Source organism: Haliaeetus leucocephalus, unplaced genomic scaffold, assembly GCF_000737465.1.
Source record: "Haliaeetus leucocephalus isolate CR32 unplaced genomic scaffold, Haliaeetus_leucocephalus-4.0 Scaffold1014, whole genome shotgun sequence".
Taxonomy (NCBI): domain Eukaryota; kingdom Metazoa; phylum Chordata; class Aves; order Accipitriformes; family Accipitridae; genus Haliaeetus; species Haliaeetus leucocephalus.
Window position 1 is genome coordinate 1,565,765 of NW_010973450.1, and position 19,352 is coordinate 1,585,116.

At 37.1% G+C, this 19,352-nt stretch overlaps 1 protein-coding gene across 1 annotated transcript in view; it reads left to right on the top strand.

Annotated features, from left to right (window-relative positions):
- Positions 1–19,352, top strand: part of MME (membrane metallo-endopeptidase) — a 46,059-nt gene that overhangs the window by 15,094 nt on the left and 11,613 nt on the right. Inside the window, exons 8-16 of the mRNA XM_010584920.1 lie at positions 955–1,089; positions 3,453–3,554; positions 6,564–6,700; positions 6,794–6,887; positions 9,908–10,036; positions 10,981–11,079; positions 12,979–13,059; positions 14,341–14,444; positions 16,954–17,012. Coding sequence (XP_010583222.1) covers positions 955–1,089; positions 3,453–3,554; positions 6,564–6,700; positions 6,794–6,887; positions 9,908–10,036; positions 10,981–11,079; positions 12,979–13,059; positions 14,341–14,444; positions 16,954–17,012 — 940 coding nt within the window. The remainder of the gene's footprint in view (positions 1–954; positions 1,090–3,452; positions 3,555–6,563; positions 6,701–6,793; positions 6,888–9,907; positions 10,037–10,980; positions 11,080–12,978; positions 13,060–14,340; positions 14,445–16,953; positions 17,013–19,352) is intronic.

Sequence of the window (19,352 nt, forward strand, 5' to 3'; positions counted from 1 at the left end):
ACAGGAAATGGGTGGCAAGGAAAGTAGTTACCGGGATGGCTGTATAAATGTAGCATTCATTAAAGGGGTGCGTCCTACTGCCTTAGGAGCTGAACTTACCAGAATACTTCTGTTAATAAAGCTGATGACATGCACACCTTATTAACCCTAGGTTTATCACTCTTTTAGTAGATTACTCTATTTTGCATAAAATAGATTTATTATGTATTTTTATTTGCATTTAAAAAGCATATTGAAAACAGCATTTCTGTGGATAGAAAAATGAATGTGGCTTATCAAAGAGGAATTAGAATAATCTTAAGTTCCATAAAATATAATGAGATCTGTAGATACTCGACAGTGTAATATTTAAGAGAATATACTTCCATATTTACATTCTTATCCTTGGTGAATTCTTTTATGTTAAATTTAATATACACTATATTGTCTATAGTATATCTAGCTATATACTAAATTTAGATACAGCAACATGATTTCTAAATGTTCCAAGAAGCAAGAGAGGAGGTATGCTGTTTCTGGGAGTAATTTTCCCACAACGCTAATTCAACACAGTCCATCAGCATTTCTCTTGGTTTTATGTTTCTGGGAACATCGCTCTTTGGAAGCAGTATTTTTGGAAGTTGTAATTAAAGTGAGCTAGAAAAAACATGGGTGATGGTTTAAATATGGACATACAAATGTCTCATTTCAAATAATGAAAACACAGTGCAGTAGTTGAGAGTGTTTAGCTTTGAACAGTGCTACAAATTATACAGCAATTTTCCATTAGGGAATTTTCAAAGTTAATTTCTATTTGTGATCTAACAGTATTTCAGAATACAATACTATTACACTGTTTAAGAAAGGGATGAAGAACTGTAGTTCGTAAAAATGAAGATGAAATCTTAAAGATAATCAAGGTATGCTATACTTTGAAGAGTTTTGTCTTTAAAATGTTTGTATTTTTTCCTGCAGGCATGTTCTGCCTATGTTGATTTCATGATTTCTGTAGCTAAACTAATCCTACAAGAAAGAAATATTTCTTTCAATGAGAGCGAGATTTCTGAACAAATGAAAAGAGTTATGGACCTGGAGAAAGAGATTGCCAATGTAAGAAAAACATTTTTGAAGTATCCTTTAAATAACTGACTTTTTTCTTAATATCTAAGAAAGCTAACTGTAAACTGAGTTGTTAAGTTACTTGCTAATGTTATTTTGTGGGACCAAAAGCTGACCAAAAATGTATGGGGCCTGGAACACCTAAGAGGAACACAAAATAAGAAAGACATGCCTTCTAATGAGCAAGGGAAAATATTTGAGTTAGCTGTTTTCCAAATAGAAAAATGTTTTATTCTAATCTGTTCACAGAAGCCCTTCCAGAGGAGAAAGAGAGAGCAAGAGAGAGACAGACTTGGTTTCTGTTTAGTCTGTTTTAGAAAATGAGTTTTGGGAGATGCTTTCAGGCCTCTTCTCCCTTTGTCCTGTTTTCCCTGTGGGCTGTTTGGTTATCAGAGCAGTAGATTCCCAACCCTTGGCCTGCCATGCAACACAAAGTAATGTTTGTCCTGCATAAGCTGCTCCACAATGCTGATTGTTCCAAGTGCATTTTTAATCAAACACTGTTCTCCATTAAAGTATGACTTGGAGAAATAGCTACAATTTGAACTTGCCTAGAGAAAAACAAATGGAAAATCAAGCATTCATGAGCAAAAACATGGCTTATGATTATTAAACATTTCAGAAGGACCTGAATCTAAGGATGACTGTAAAACAAGCTAAATACAAATATTTCTAGCTTCAGCTATGTTTCAAGTTACACTGATAGTAAGGGCACGTGTTTGGCATAGGAAGACCTTCCCCCCCCCCATTTGTATAAACTAAAAGCATCTGATTTTGATTTTATTCATGTTTTCCTGAGAAACACACCTCTGGGCTTAGATCAGAGATGGAAGATTATTAAAAGAAAAGGAATTAACTGGAGAAAGATTTAAGGGGGAGTACAAAAGGAAACCACAACTGAAATGTCTCTACAGCAGTTGCTGTTGGTAGAGAGTGAAGTTAGTGGTGGGTAAGCTGCTATTGCCTCAGTTTTTAACCTCTTTCATCAAAAACTCAGCAGCAGCCTGAATGTTACTGGAAGAGAGCTGGCATTATGCTCTTGGGAATTTGTTGAAGAAAACACAGAAAAAAATACTGAATGCACAATAGATTAGGAAAGAGGAAGTGGAAGAGAAATCTTTTTTAAAAAAGGATAGAGAGAGATAAAATCAGACTTGGCATGACTTATATTTCAAAACAGTTTAAATGGGTAAAATCTACTATTCTCTCTCTTGAACGAGTCATTTAAGAGTGCTTGAGGCAGTAGTGATGTAGGCTCTCCCATGAATTACTCTCATGAATCACAAGATCACTCTTTTCCCATAGTCGTTTGTGTACCTGTATTTTCTCTCTCTGCCATCAAAAAAAAGTGGAAGTTAAAAGGGGGTGGAGTATGAGGGGAGCATGTGCTGATGCTGTCACAAGGTACTTCTGCATGGAAGGAATGAAAGAGGATACCAGAATGCACTTCAGAAACCTGCAGGCAAGGGACACACTAGTGTTTGAGGAAAAGAACAGGAAGATATCCAAGAGAGTATTCAGAGACCAAGGGTGTAGTTACCATCAGGTGCTGGTTTTGCCTCCTCTCAGTCTACGTTGTCCACACCCTAATTCCAGAGACCTCCCTGCTGACATTTGCTGTCTAGAGACTCCAGTGATTAACTTGCCTCGTAAAGCACCACCACAGACACAGTTCACTGGCAGTCAGGCAGTTTTACTGTCTATAAGAAATGGCCCTAAGAGTCGTGCTATTAAGGTGTTAATGTATGCACATTTTTAACACACTGGTGCAAACCCACATTGCCTAGACTAATAAAGAGCTTATCTGAGTTATGACTCCCTTTCTTTCTATACAGTGGTTCCAGAAAGAATGAATCAGGTAGCACATGCATCCTGATCAGAACGCTCACACTGTATTCCTACCACAGCACACTGGTCACCCTATACTCAATAAATACATCTCCTTCATTCCCTTCTCCCAGGATTTTGCACCTTGCATCATCCCATAAATATCATGAGCACATTCTTGAGTGTATCTGTTGGTAACAGTGTCTACTCAGTGCTTTGAGTGATATGGGTCTATGTTTGAGTGTTCTTGCACAGCCTGAGCTGTTGATGCTCTAACACAAAACATCCAAAGAGTAAAGCTCCAATTTGCTGTCAGAAATTTAGTCAATTTAATCTGTCCTTTTATATACTTTTTATCTATAAAATGCTGTCTGTATTTACTCGTAAGGTACTTTACAGTTAATGCAAACTTACAGTAATGTATTAAGCCAGAAATACTAGTTTTCTTTCTTTTTACTTCCACTTACCAAAATTCCTGTGAACCGACTTGATGTACTTAATAATTTTCTTATGATTAACTTTGATAGGCAACAACAAAATCTGAAGACAGAAATGATCCACTTTTGCTGTACAATAAAATGACCTTGGCACAACTCCAGAACAACTTCTCATTGGAAATCGATCATAAGGTGAGTGATCAATAATCTGATATTTTAACCTCTAATTAACAACTGATTAAACAATGAAGCCTGACAATTTTTGCTTTTAAAGACATTTCTTTCTTGAGCTGATACATATTTGAAATTGAACAGGATACCTGACATGCACACTATCTTAACCTAAACATCTGATGACATTAAACTGTATGTAAAAGACTTGCTTCTGTACCCACAGTTTCTCCTAACTTGAAGGCAGATCTTGCCCTCTGTTTCAACATAAAGAGATGGAAAAGGACAAAAGAAAAAAAAATAATGAGTTTGATTTACCCTCATGGAATCAGGATGATAAATCTTGCAAAACTTGCATATACATAACCCTTGCAGCAAATCAGGAGAGTATCCTTTATAGAGTACAAATAAATTCCGTTCCTGTAATTACCACAGCAGCTCCAGAGGGCCCAGGACAAACGTTATGACTGTAGCCACCAGTTGATTCAAGTATGCTGTAGCGTGACTATTCAGGCCCCCTCTGTTTATCCAGAGCTGCAGATTCAGAACAAAAAGTCCTGTTTTTCCAACATTCCCTCTGTAAGATGGGCTTCCAGAGCAAGCAGAAAGGAGCCCAGGAAGTCATGACTATGAATCAGGAAAATTCTCCCCATTACTCCGACTGTAGCTCCTCCCAGGGATGTTTCAGCTCTGCCTTTTCTCTTACCCTGAGCCATGTCCCATTTGGGCAGTACAACCTTTACTTCATGGCACCACAAAGTCCAGCTAAAGAATAGCCAAAGATTTGATAACATAGGTGTGCCTCCTCAGTAACATCATTTCTTAATAGACCTGGATATTTTTTTATCGTAAATGACTTCTACTTCAGTATCTTGCACAACAAGCAAGCAGGTTAACTAATGTGTCACATGGAAAGCACTGTGGTCTGACTAGCAGGAATGCATTATTGAGTCCTTTGAGGCCAGTAAGTTACTATGAAATACTATTATTCCTACCACAGTTTCATAATCAGTGCTATTTTTATTGACTTTAAATTCTTCAACTTTAAATTATATGACGGTTCACTTCTGCCTAACTTAATTTGTTTCATAATTTGCCTTCTCCCACAGGTCTTAATTGAACAGTTACCATTACAGTCATAATGTCAGAAACTAAATTCTCTTGTCACAGAGTGGTATTGCCCTGGTTATTTTTAGTTCCTGGGGAGGGCTGCAGATCAGTAATAATCATATCTGAATTTATCCAAAAATGCTCAAAAGATACATGATGGGAGTTAGTAGCATTGTTGTAATGGTCTAAGGATAGAACAGCAATTATTCCTAAGATTACCTTGAAGTTTGCTGCTTCTCTTTCAAACCTGAAATGATTCTATTCCTGAAAGCTTATCTGCTTTCCTCAGCTACATTAGTTTGTCTGATGAGAGATGTTACCTCTTCCAATAAAACTTTCCTCTCAAAAGATACAGACTGGGAAAAATCACCAATACTTTTTTCAAAGTAATAGGCATAACAAAAATTTTAAAAAATAACAAAAAAAAAGAAAAAAGTACAAAGATTATTTGTTTTTCTTAAATGTAACACCTTCCTTTTCATTACTAAAGTGAGTACCTACCCAGTGTGGTAAAAGCATTGAGTAGCTCTAGAGTTTTGATGATTATTTTCAGCTTTTGCTCTGAATCATTTTCTTAGTTAAATGGTGATCCACAGAGGCCATGGATTAGAAATCCTTGGGCCAACATGGAGAATTTGAAGCAGTGTATATAGAGTTAGCTGTAACATCAGTGTCATTGACTAAAGAAGTGAATGGAGAAATTGGAGGAATTAAACACTGTACAATCTACAGTATTCCAAGCTGAAGGATCTATCTCTCTCAGCTGGTATCATACAGAGGAAGACAAGTAACGCACTTCATACTTGTGAAAATACTTCACTTGACACCAGCTGCAGGTGTGAACTTCCTGGGTAGGGGAATGCAGAGGTTATAACCTCCCACTAATACTACTCTGTTGCTCTGGGTTATGTGATGGAGGAACAGCAACGCGGTGGCACGCAGCCTGGCTCCTTTGCCCACTTACAGCATAGCTGCATGGCTCAGATCCCAGTGCTGTGCAGCTGAGCAGCAACGAAAGGCTGTGTTCTCTTAGTAGGCAAGAGAATGACTTATCAAAGCGAAATTATTTTTCTTATCAGCAAACTAGTAAGAGTTCCCAGTTGAGAGTGCCCATGCACTAAAGTAATGCTCTATTCAGACTAGATGGACGCTACAGAATGAAAACTTAACAGAAAATAATTTTCATAGGTACTGGGTCATGAAAGTTACATGGGCCTCCCACAAAGGTGAATACCCGCATAAAGAAGATGGGTGTTTAGGACCAGAGAGGCAGAAAACAAACAAGAACTCTAACCCTTGTCTGAGATTTGTCTGTCATGGCATGCTGCAGACTGACCTGCTATCAAATCAGTTGCTTCTCCAGTATCTAGTACTGTGGCATGCAGAGAAAAATTCATTATAGATAGTGGATTTAGTGTGTCTGTTTTAAAGCCTATTAAAATAAATCCATTTATGGACTTCAGCATACTTCAGAACAAGAATGGATTCTCAAGTATACCATGAATCTTATTGCCCCATAGATACAGAGACAGACTGTACTGAAAATCGAGCTGTTAGTCATGCTTTGATATAAAAGTTCTTAGCCAAACATAGCAAAAAGGCAACTGAAGATTTTATTTAATATACCATTTCTGCTTTTCCAGGCTAAAAGGAAGGGGTCATAGCATTTTTAATTGTGTTAGTCTGAAATCAAAACAATGTCTCGACCCTTTCTGCTAAATACCACCCTATTTTAATAGGATTTTAGAGCACAGAGGATATAAATTATCTCAGATATGACTCCAATTACAAGTAGTACAACAATTAGGAAAACTAAAAAGGCAGAGCATTCATGTTATGCAAACGTATTTAAACTGGAAAAAATGCTAAATACTGTTTCTTTATGATTTAACCATATAATAATGCATATTGATTTTCCAGGTATTCAACTGGTCAAAATTCATAAATGATATAATGTCAACTGTACAAATTAAGGTTGAGAACACTGAACATGTCATTGTTTATGATCCAGAATACCTTATCAGGCTGAAGTCTATTCTTAATAAATACACTCGCAGGTATGTATGTTAGGTAATTTTGTAATTTTATTTCCAATAAACTTAAAAAGCCTAAAAACTTTACCAGCTTATTATTGTTGTTTTGTTAAACAGAGACCTTCAAAATTACATGATCTGGCGATTCGTAATGGATCTTGTCAACAGCCTAAGCCGTAACTACAAGGACACAAGGAATGCTTTTCGTAAGGTGAAGAAATTAATCTTTTAAGTTGTAAAGATGACTTTTGTGAACCATAAAAGATAATTTTTTTATGTACTTGTAAATTATAAAAATTTAATGTATTTTGAATTTTGCACACAAAAGCTAGACATGTTTGCTGAAGCTTCTGCTGCAGTGTACACATAATTTATGTGATAAGTGCTTGATAGCTGGAGTGAATTTGAAAAGCACTGTTCTAGTAATTGGTGTCTATGCTTTTCCAAATCTAAATTAATCCCCATTTTGATAACAGAACAGTCCCAGTTATTTGCAAATGATTACTCTACAGTTCTGATTGATTTGTTACAAACTCTTCAACATCCAAAGTAGTATATTCAAAGTCAAACATTATGGAGCCAATCTTCTTTTTTCAGTCATTTGATCTTGCAGGTATTTTAGTGCTTTTAAGGAAATGCTGAGCAATTTCACAAACAGGTTGGCGATGGAAGTTCTTTGTATTTCCACAGTAGAACTTTCTACTTTGTAAGTTTGCTCAGCTCCACTGAAAAAGGTTATGGCCATACTTCAACACACATACACAGCTTTTTAAGGAGATTCTGCTTGTTACAGAAAAAGATAATAATTACTGGAGGAAGTCAACAAGCGTTCAGTTTGGTCAGTTTTATATATCTGAACAGGGCAGTCTTATTCATTGATTATTTGGCTTTTTCCCCTACCCTTTATAGTATGAAACTATTTTAATATCGAGCTTCATATTTGTTTCATCTGCATCATCAGGCAATAGTATGTTTTGCACTCTATAAACTAAAGTCATCCCCCACTACATATTAGGACTTCACTGAGGAATTTTCATTTAGAAAAAAGTCAGTTTGGAAGAACAACAGGAAAATATTTTACCGTGGTCTACGTATAAAAACATACAATTGTTTGCTAACTAATTAATAATATATGATATAGTATAGCTTGAACTTCTCACACTAAATGCAGTGAAAATAAACTAGCATTTGTCTTGTTAAGTTTGCTTTCATATATAAACGTTAGCACAGTTATGGCATTCTATGAGTCTCCCATACCATTTTTTTTCTGGGTTGTGTGGCTGATTAGTCACTTAGTCACTCAAAACTCCATTTGCTTTAAATACATACTGTTTAAAATGTGCTACAGAAAGTGCCAGAGTCCTAGCAGAAATATCACTGGATCTACAACCACTTCCTTAAGAAATCAGCAAAAAGATCTCAACAGCTGACTAGGCTGCACATGTAGACTGGCCTATATGTGTTACTGCGGGGCTATGCTGTCACTATAAATCACTTAAGTTTGGTTCTCCATCTCAAGGTCAAATTGCCAGTTTTCACTGTAACATTTGTTCAAAATTGCGCCCTTCCAGCAGATCTTCTGTCAAGAAGCCCAGATGTGGGGGTGGAAGAGCATGCAGAGTACTATCATGATACTAGTTTAATTCTTACAGCTACTGGAACTGTATCCTCAGGATACAATTACTCCCACCAAAGAAACACATCAGTATCTTTCTTTTTTCCCCAAGATCTATTTAAAGAGAAAAAAACTGCATTCCCTACAATGTTGTAGTTGAGAATTTATGCCCCATGAGATCAGGAGGTGTAATTTCAGATGCATCAGCACTGTACATGTACGAATCCACAATAACGCATTTTAATTGCATGTTATTTTTACTAATAAGCAGGCAAGTTTCCGTTGCTGTAGAAAGCACCACTTTGGTTTTTCTTATGCACCTCTGGTGACACTAGGCTTACTTGAAAAGAGTCTAACTCAGGGTTCCTGTGAAGGGCAATCCTAGTCTGATGCAAGTCCACCATGGTCTCAAATAGCCCTCTACCCAAGTGAACTATGATTGACTAGGATAAGCTTGAGCAGCACAAGGTGATCTACCAGAATCTTCATTGCATAGTCATTATGAATTAGTTATTATTTTAATTAAGCACAGTACTGCTAATACTTATTACTGGGTTTACTTTAAGTTCTGGGGGAGAGGGGTCATATTTACTTTTCCTATATAAGCTTTTGCTATATAAGCAAATGACTACTGATGCAGCTTGTTTGTGTGCAGGGAGTATCTAAGAAAGACATAGATTAAGGACAGACAGATTTTCTAGTCTATTCAGCTATTTGTCAGTAATGAGTTACAAAAAGCTCCAATATCACAGCCTCTCCAGGAAGACCTGCAGTAGACATCTCTGTGCTGTGTTGTACTGGTAACATTTTCAAAAGACCATTACTGTGTCCTTAATGCTTTAAAGTAAAAAGAAACATTATTTTCCTAGTAATTCAGTTCAAGGTGTAGTAGTTACAGAGCTTTTAACGCCAAAAGTCATTGATCTGTACCTCTGAAGAGATGGGTAGCTGCTTCATTATGGAATATAAACTTCATTATAGAATGTGATTTCAGAGAGTTGTCCTATAATGACACTGTCTGCTATATTCCTTGTGTTCAGATGCCGTACCATTATATTAACCACTCAGCTTTATCACATATTTACACATTATCAAGACCAAATCCTTGCATGCCTTGTAGCAACATCACATAGAGTAAACAAGCTTCTACTTTGCAAGCTCTCAAAGATGGGAGGCTCTGACAGAAGCTGCTGGTTGGGTAGAAAACACAGTCTTACCACTGCGGAAATTAATTTGCTGCATAATCACAATGGCCCTGTCAGAGATGGAACTGCAATACAGATCCCTGTAACAGTGAAAGCTTTGTGTCAGGGTACTCCTCTTTAATGTCTCCCATTCTTAGCTTTTAGAGTAGTTTTCTTCTCTCTACCTTTCATGTTTTGAAAGGATAAAGAATATTGCTAATGATTCTCGTATTTCCTCAGCCTGTGACCGATGTTCCCATTACAGAGTGAGTCCACGTAACTGCCATAAACACAACTGTGAATAAATGCATGTATTTAAGGTTGACTAGGACTAGGCTTCTCTGAAACACATATCTGCCAGTCAGTCACCATTCTCCTTCACCTTATGTGGGCCCAAATGTCACTGTTTTACCTAATGTTTATGTTTCACAGGCACTTTACGGCACAACATCAGAAACTGCTGTTTGGCGTCGTTGTGCAAACTATGTCAATGGCAACATGGAGAATGCAGTGGGACGATTATATGTACAGGAAGCATTTGCTGGAGACAGTAAACATGTGGTAAAGCTTTTAGTAAACTTAGCCTGCCTGCCGTCTAAGTGTCACTTAATTGTCACTTACCATGCAGTTCTTTACACAGCTTTGATTACAATTTCTATTAACCTTTTCTATGTAGCAGGTCACTTTCTCAAAAACCTAACCTTCAGATTTGCTTCTCAATCAGTGTACCACTGAGGAGTAACAATGTATGTGCTAGGACAGTCATTCCTTTGCACCTAAGTACTTCTGCATTACTTGTCTTGAGCTGGCCTGCTTTCCAAGCACAACGACAACAGTGTGAAGTAACGTGTGAAATATGAAGATTATGTGTGCACACTTGGAAGGAGAGAGGCATCTGCCTGCTCCACTTGTTCTATAAGCCAGCCTTGAGCCTAAAGCACCATTGGCACATTAGCGATGGACCGTGCCCAAGCCAGTACGCACGCCCAAGGAACAGCACTTACTGAAATGAACAGTCTGCTTGTTCTTCGAGACCAATGCGAGTTCACATCCTGTCAACATGGGGCGTAGGGACAATTGATTATTTCTTTTTGTCTTCAGTCACACAGAAAATTGCTGAAAATTAACTGAAGTTAAGCCTTAGTTTCCTCCTATCACTCCTACTGTAATCCAGGCTTGAGATACACCATTTTTTGTGGTTGACATATACACAGTAATTTGATCAGGTGCACAACATCCAGCGGATAGATATCTGTCAGATGTTTTGTTAACTGAGTAACTAAACTGCATTGCCTTGTGAGCTCATGCCTATTCCCTTTCCTCCCACAGGACAGATTAAAAGTACTACTTAACTTGAGCTCCAGATTTTGAGTGTGGCGCATAAACAGCATAGACTTAGGCAGCTAGTGCAAAAAAAAAAAAGTCTGCAATAAACAAATCATAACTGTGGAAAAATAATTGGATCATTTTATGTGGTGTTGTAACATACTGATGTTTTTTCCGAGGTTGAGGAAATGATTGCAGATATACGTGATGTTTTTATAAAAACCTTAGATGAACTTACCTGGATGGATGCAGAAACCAAAAAGAAAGCAGAACAAAAAGTAAGTTAAATCTTAAATATTAGTAATGTTGTGTATTTTTATAAAAATCAGTATTTCAGTTATTTTTCCTGAAAAAAATAAGCAGTAACATCTATCACTTTTATATATACACAAACTCCCATATATTTGTGTTTATATAGGCACAGCAGCTTACAGACTTCCTATATCAGATCCAGATTACATGGGAAGAGGCCTCTGTGGAGATAAGTGCACAAAATAGGAGGAATCTATATACAAGATTAAGACCTCCAGGCAAATCAGTGATTAAGGGGCTAGACAGTCAATATCTACAAGAAAGTAATACTGAAAATGAGAAGGAATGATTTATGGTGATTTGACCAGCTATTAGGAGCAACAGGACAAAAACAAAAAGTCAAACCACAGGCTGGACATCATCAGTGAGTTCTCTTAAGGGCAGACATAGCTTTAGACAGTTCATGTAAGTCTGGAGTAAGTAACGGAAATCAGTTGTAGAGAGCCCTGAATTGGGAGTGAAGCAATTGAAAGAACTATTTATTACATCTCTATTTTGTTATACTGTAGAGATAATAAAAAAATCTTCAATTTTGCATTTTTAATGATAAATTATTATTAAAATTTAATTTTAAAAAAGCTTGGAAAATATCATGGTTTTACTAATTGTAGAGTGGGACCTGGCATTTTCCTCCAGAATTTTATGTTAGAAGATCTTAGAAAAAAACGCTTAAAATAACTATCAAAATATTACTGGTTTATCAAACAACTCTAGATTGTGAAGTCCACAAAAAGCTACAATTGCAACAGATAGCTAAGACAGTCATGGCATGCAGTGGGGTTACACTGATTCTGATGTGATCAAACAGTAACGATGTAGTTATATGAACAGGTTTTTATGTACATTCCTAGTGTTATTTCCATAGCTACACATGTTGATCAGTTAGAACCACACAGTAACGTCAAATCGGGAATGGCAGCATAAGTCACGTAGTAAACTGAAAATCCTAATTTCTGTACTGTGATTAGACATAGACAGTATATGTACAAAGTCTATGAAATACTTCCACTGTTACAAACAATTTGACAAAATGAGATGCAAACCGTCTGAAAAGTTAGGATCAGAAACCCGTGCACTCCATGTGTTGCTTATAATGTTCACTTGTTTGTGGGAATAGCCTACATCAGAAAATAATTTGTATAAATAATGTGATTTTACTGCCAAATTTATTAAGACATATTTTTATGGAAATAGTAGAAAGAATTGCTGAAGAATCATTTGTTCTTTGGGTTTTTTTAATTACTCCTGACATTGCCATCAAATACAAATCAATACTTGGCTATCAAAAGAAACTGGGTAAGGTTTGGGTTAAAAACTTTGTTCAGGACTTCAAATCGTCAAAATCTGGGAACATTTAAAGAAATTATTTTAGTCCAGTGTAGATGTGGCAGCTAGTTAAGAAACATGGATACAGACCGAAACTGAGTCAAACTGTACAAATTTCTGGGAATTTGTAAATGTGTTTTCCTATAATGTACTGAAGTTAAAAAATGTCCAGTTATTAATTTTATTTCTATTTTAAATGCTGTAAAATATGTCAAATATTTCAGGATTTCTGCTATTTGTTTAAACCAACCTTTCAAGTCAAAAGCATAGCTGACGTACGTTTGGCTATCTTGTGCACATTTCTATAAGTTTACTTACAAAGGAAGGAACAGAACATACTTTCTAGAATTTTCCATTGTTACAATTAACCATAAACTTTACAGTGCTTTCAATGAACAAAAAAAAGTAAACAAAAACTATAAATAGTTAACATCCTGGGTTTTCTGCAGTTGCTTCCATATTGCATTTATTATATAATTTATGATTGATTTAAAAATATGGCTGGATTTGCTATGGGTATCATATTATCTTGTCCCTAGGCAGCAGCAATTAGAGAGAGGATTGGTTATCCAGATGAGATCGTGATTGATGACAATAAGCTGAACAGTGAGTACCAGGAGGTAAGTATCCACAATAGGCGGTATAATTAGAAAAGAGTCTTAAGAGAAAAAATGGTGAATTTACCTTCATAGCCAAGCCGAACCATGTGCGTCTGCACAGAATAACACAATCTGGTGCTTAGTTGCACAGGTGTAGAATCATAGAATTGTTTAGGTTGGAAAAGACCTTTAAGATCATTGAGTCCAACCATCAGCCCAACACCACCATGCCCACTAAACCACGTCCTGAAGTGCCACATCTACATGTTTTTTGGACACCTGCAGGGATGGTGACTCCACCACTTCCCTGGGCAGCCTGTTCCAATACCTGACAACCCTTTCAGTAAAGAAATTTTTTCTAATATCCAATCTGAACCTCCCCTGGTGCAACTTGAGGCCATTTCCTCTCGTCCTATCACTAGTTACTTGATAGAAGAGACCAGTACCCACCTCACTAATAGTAAATAAGGATGTATTAAAAGCCAGTGTAGTACAGCTGGTCCAGTACAGATGGTAATAAGTATTTGATGGTATTTCAAGGGAATGTATAAATTCTAGAGGAATTATGCTAGAATAAAACATGGAGCCAATGGTGTTCAGTCTAGTTTTTCTAAATCTGCCACTGATTGACGCAACATTGGTTGAAGTGGATGCAAGTACACATAACTTAGTAACTGTACCTATTTGTCCATGGATTGGAATTAGTCCCTGAAGTATGACATTGGATGACCCGTATAATTTAAACTGCATCTGAGCTTTTTCACTGCAAGATGTGACCTCAGTATTCTTTTACCTTGTAGGTTGATTTGTGAGAGTAACTCCATTAATGTATTTAGTATACATATAAGTTCAGGCAGAATATGTCTTAGAAGTCAGTTTTAATTTTAAAAATAGAGACATACAACTGAAGTATGCTTTTTAAAACACCATTTAAGCTTTATTCATGTATTCTTTCTAAGGTGGAATTGCAGCTTACCAACCTGGTAGCTACTGGTTTCAGGTTGGCAGCTCTCAGAGATTAGGGTCAAAACCAGCAAATGCTGAATTCCACTCAAAAAATATAAAGAGGGAATAAAGATGTCTGGAAAAAAATTATGCAGCTGCTAACATGTATCCAGCTACAATATCAACTCTGTGATGTAGCAGAGCACTGCAAACCAAATTCTAATTGTAGATCAAAAAATACTCTTAAAAATGTGCTGCTTAGCTCATCATGCTTAAGACTAGATTTTCCAGATCTATGTGTCTTTTATTGCAATTCAGTAACATCACCACTAAGTACTTTTCCCTCTTTCTTTTTAGCTGAACTACAAAGAAGAAGAATACTTTGAAAACATTATTGAAAATTTAGTATTTACACAGAAGAAAAGATTGAAAAAGCTTAGAGAAAAGGTGGACAAAGAGGAGTAAGTATTTAAAAATATTGTGTGTAGTCTTTCATCCAATTTCCACAGGAGGAGGTATTTGGAGGGTAATCAGTGATGATTTAATGACCTTCCTTCTGCACTTTTTACTCCATGAAGAGGGCAGGTAAGAGGGCATTGCTTGTTTCTCAAGGGCTGGACCTACATTAGCAAGTAGGGCAAAGAAATTGGGAGATGGTGTAGAAGGTTAAGTATTCTGGAGTAGGTCTACTCTGGTCCCTTAGCTCCCAGAGTGGATTAAGTGGACTCCTGGAGAGCAGCTTTTTAATTAAGTTCATGTGAAAGATGAATGTCATCCCTGAGAATTTCATTTCTCTTGCTCAGAGACTGCATGAGAAAAGAGAAAGCATGATTAAATGAGGATGAGCAGGAATTTACTTCAGAAATGTACTCCTGCTCTGAATTAAAATATTAATGTAGAATGTAGATGTACCAAAAGACTGACAGGGCACATTCCCTAGCTGTACTGGCTACTCTTCCTGTCCCAGCTCTGACCCATTTGGAAGTTAATTTAAACCAAATCAGAAAGATGACTCTGGTAACCATAGTCCATGCAAACTTTGCAAGACTGTTCATTTGAATAAGGGCTGCAGAACTGGATTTATGTTGAGGAGAGGATAAGAGAACTAGCTTTCTATAGTCTAAAAAAAGAAAAGACTGAGGGGAGGTCTTACTGCTGTCTTCAACTACCTAATGGGAGGAGACACAGAGAAGCCTGACTCTTCTTGGAGATGTACAGTGATAGGACAAGTGGGAAGAGACACAAGCTAGAATATGCAAAATTCTGACTAGTTGTTAGGAAAAACTTTTCACCATGTGAGTGGTTAAACAAGACCCAGAGAGGTTGTGAGACCTCCAGATCTCCATCCTTGGAGATACTCAGATCTTGAATGGACAAGCCTCTAAGCAAACTGATCTAGTTTATGACTTCTAAAGGTCCTTTTGATGTAAATTATTTTATGATTCTGTGTTTCTATTTTTAATTACTTTATCATTTTCATAGTGCTGTTCCAGACTTCTTTTGTAAGAAAAAAAAAATCAAAACCTGCAACTGTTCAGACTCTTTCTAGTCAGTCATATTGCATCTTCAAACTCACCTTTTCAGAAGATGAAGTATATACTTCACACCTCTGGAATGATCACTATGAATTTTCCAAATACTATGTCATAGCTTTTCAGAACTATAGTCATTATTGTGGATAAATAATTCCAACTGTTGCTTTTGCTGTTCTGTGTTTACATATCATTAACTGAAAATTTATGTTCCACTTAACAGCCACCTCACTTCTGCCCTATTTTAACTTCAAGCTGTGTTTGGGCTTGGCTTGTTCAATTGCTTCAGCTTGATTTAACACAACTCCTATTCTGTTCTCACAAATGTATGTTAGTTAGGAGTAACTACCATAAGTTTAATTGCATTCAGAGATTACCTAAAGTGAGCGTGGAAGTATCAACCACAATTGATTATCCTCTGATAGTTATAATTTGTTCAGCAAATTAATTTTCACTTAATCAAGCAATAGCCACTGTTAGAATACTTTGCATTGCTTATGATTGGCATATGCAATACAGTTATCAAATAGATCATTTATCATAGCAATTAATTTCACTCAGAGAGCACGGAGCCAGGAAATAAAACTTCAGTTGTGTAAGGCCCAGCTGTTTTATTTTGTAGAACCGTTATCTCATTTTCTCTGACATATTTTCTGAAATACTATTAAACGTGTACAAGAATAACCCACAGCAAAACACTAGCCCTGCTTGTGATTCTAGGAATTTAATTAGGTGATCACTGATGAAAGCCAGTAAAACTGTAAACTAGAAAAAAAGAGTTAAAACTCATTATTTCCCATGTGTTGAGATGGACCCAAAAGTAATGCTGAGAGCCTTCATCAAGGAGTAGGTAGTATTTAAGTTAAACCACAGGACTGTGAATCAAGCCGTGCCTCTGTTACAAGAGCTCATGATGATCTTTGCACATACCTTCATTCCTCAAGAAATTAAGGAAAAAATAATAATAGTCTCAAATCTGATACTTGTAATGTACTGGTATTTGAGATAGCTGGATATAGGACACTAATAGGTGACACACAAATCCTTTTAAGTAAGCAGTCTTAAAAAAAGTTCCATTATCCCCAAGTGTTTAGATACCATTATAACCTCAAGTTCTGTGTTTCAGTTTCTTTATGTGGGAAATTTTGCCTGTACAATGCTGCAGTATGAGCGGAAATAGAAACAAAACCTAAGTATCATTGTTAATGACTTTGGATAACAAAGGGAAAGGGCTACTAAAATGATGAAGGGATTGGAGTGTCTGACATACAATGAGAGGCTGAGCGCACTGAGGCATTGGACTTGATAATCTCCAGAAGTACCTTCCAACCTCAATTACTCTGTGATTCTGTTATTTAATTTCTATGTTTGTTCTAGTAATTGTTAACTCTGCCAATAAGAACTGAAATTCTAACATTTATCCTTCTGTTATTACTAGGTGGATAAGTGGAGCTGCTGTTGTCAATGCTTTTTATTCAGCAAGTAGAAATCAGATAGGTAAGGTTTACCAACTTATGAACTGGATACAGATTTAATGGTCAAATTTTTTTATATATATATGTATGTATTCTTAAAATCAAGAAGTTAATATTATGGGGGTTGCAGAAGGGCCTCAGTGCAGCAAAACTGGAGGTTTCATTCATAGTGTTTTCATTTCCTCGTGTTTTGAATTGCCTTTGTACAGAACAAGGACAGAGGCTTGGGATTCAGCCATGAAAACAACAACAGTGTGGAGTGGCTAGAAGTTTAATGACCCAGTAAATTTGGTGGCCCGAGCCTTTTTTTTTTTTTAAGAGATGAACAGTGAGTACAGTACCACTTCTATCTGAAGGAAACACTGACTAAAAGAAAGCCACGGATCTTTCTGCCACAGCGTGCACATGGCTTCCATTCCTTATAACCCCTTCACAGTCCCTTTGTACAAGCTTATTTAGTGTGGCTTGGGGAAGGATGTTGAATTTCATCCTGCTGGTTAATGAACACACCAGGTCATTGACTGGACTGCTCAGAATCCCGTAACATTTCACATGATAGGCCAGAATCACAAAGCCCCATGCTTGTTCTCATGAAGCGGTACACTTGCTTTCCTTAAGGGTAATTACAGAGAGTCTAAAAAAATGTCATATTATCAAGGCAACAAAAGTTCTGCATTTGATGATGAAATAATGCTGAAATATTAGTGGAGAAACCAGCTTGTTCTCAGTTTCTATTTCCTCATTTCCAGCACTTTCCCATACACAGCTGTAAGATCCAGTGCTCAGAAGACAGACTGCAGTTATCAGCTTCACATAAGCTGTGCTAAGCAAACTTGTCCCATGCTGCATGGGAGCAGGAACTCATGGGGTCAGTGCTTCTGGAGCATATGGTCACTGTTGCATGAGTGTACATGTAGCATCAGGTTTATAATGGAAGAAATAAATAAACAAACTAAGCCAAGCTTTCCAAAAGGATTTTTCCTTTTTAATTATTTCTGTCCCCACTGAAGAGTTGAAGATAAAAAGTCCTACAGTCCTAGATTTTCAGATTTTACTGAGTCAGATGATCTGTTAAGCAGACTTCTGCAAATATGATCCTGATTTCTCCCATTAGTCACCGTGTCTTTGCAATAGCTTGCACCTTCAGAAGCACAGAGAGTACTATTGTGGGCACAGTGGGACTGCAGCGTTGTAAGCCTCAACAGCATGCAGGCAAGAATGAGGAGGCATGGAGAAAACTCCTTGTATTGGTGCAGTCATAAACAAGACAAGAGAATACAGCACACTACAAATGGTGCTGTTTGCGGAGGAATTCAGCAGCTACAATACTAACCTATTTTAGGTTTCATATCCTAGTCAAAACTTTGGTGATATTTGCCAAGGTTCATGAACTTTTCCAGTTAACCCAACCTGTTCTGACTTTGCAGTGGGTACTATAAGGAAGACATGAAATAAGCATAGTGAAATCCAAGATAGACTTCATAGAGGCAAAACTGTGTTGACTTAACTGACCAGCACTGCTTGGTTAAGGATGGCAAAACAGTGCAATCAGTTTGGCAGGTGGCAAAGCTAAGTGAGCATTTAGCTCATTAGTAACATTTAGCACAAAAATCTGCTCAGAAGGCTTTGTTTAAAATAGTTTTGTTCAGTAATTCATAGAAAAGGAATCATGATTTGGAAGACTGAAACTGGTGACTGGCAGTTAATATGAGCTACAAATTCTTACCTCATCCTTTAGCTATGGCATGCCACAGGATAATTAAAGCAGTCTGATCTTTAGAGTGATGTCTGAATTAGCTTAGTATTATGCTTTAAAAAAAAAATCCCTCTAAAGAGGAGTTCTGTGCATGATGTGTAGGAAATTTAGAGCTCTTATGATTACATTTTAACATGGTCTGATCTTTACTGTTCCATCAGCAGCACTGATCATAAGGATGCCACTCAACCTCAAAAAAATCAGCTGAGCTGCTGCTAGTAAGGTAGCCCACCATATGTTCCTTTAGGTACCAGCTACCTCTGACCCACAGGCAGGTATGCAGGATTGAACTGACCCGTGTTTCTGGCTGTTGGGGGGATACTGTGCAACACAGTCCTGGTAAAGGCGTTACTGTTCTCAACACATTCAAGAAGAAAAGCAGCATGTTTTCTTTTGTCCAGGGCTGCACAGATTCTGAGGGAAATTATGCCTTTTTCTGCCTTGGATATTCACAAAGCTGAGAAGTACAATCTGCCTGTTAGGTCCCAAAGGTGTTGCACTTCTCTCTTTAAATCTCTACTTGAAATGTATCCCACTGTGGGAGGAATGCCTGTCCACTTCAGACCTGTGGTATGTAACAGAAGTCATGGAATAAGTTGTTTTCAG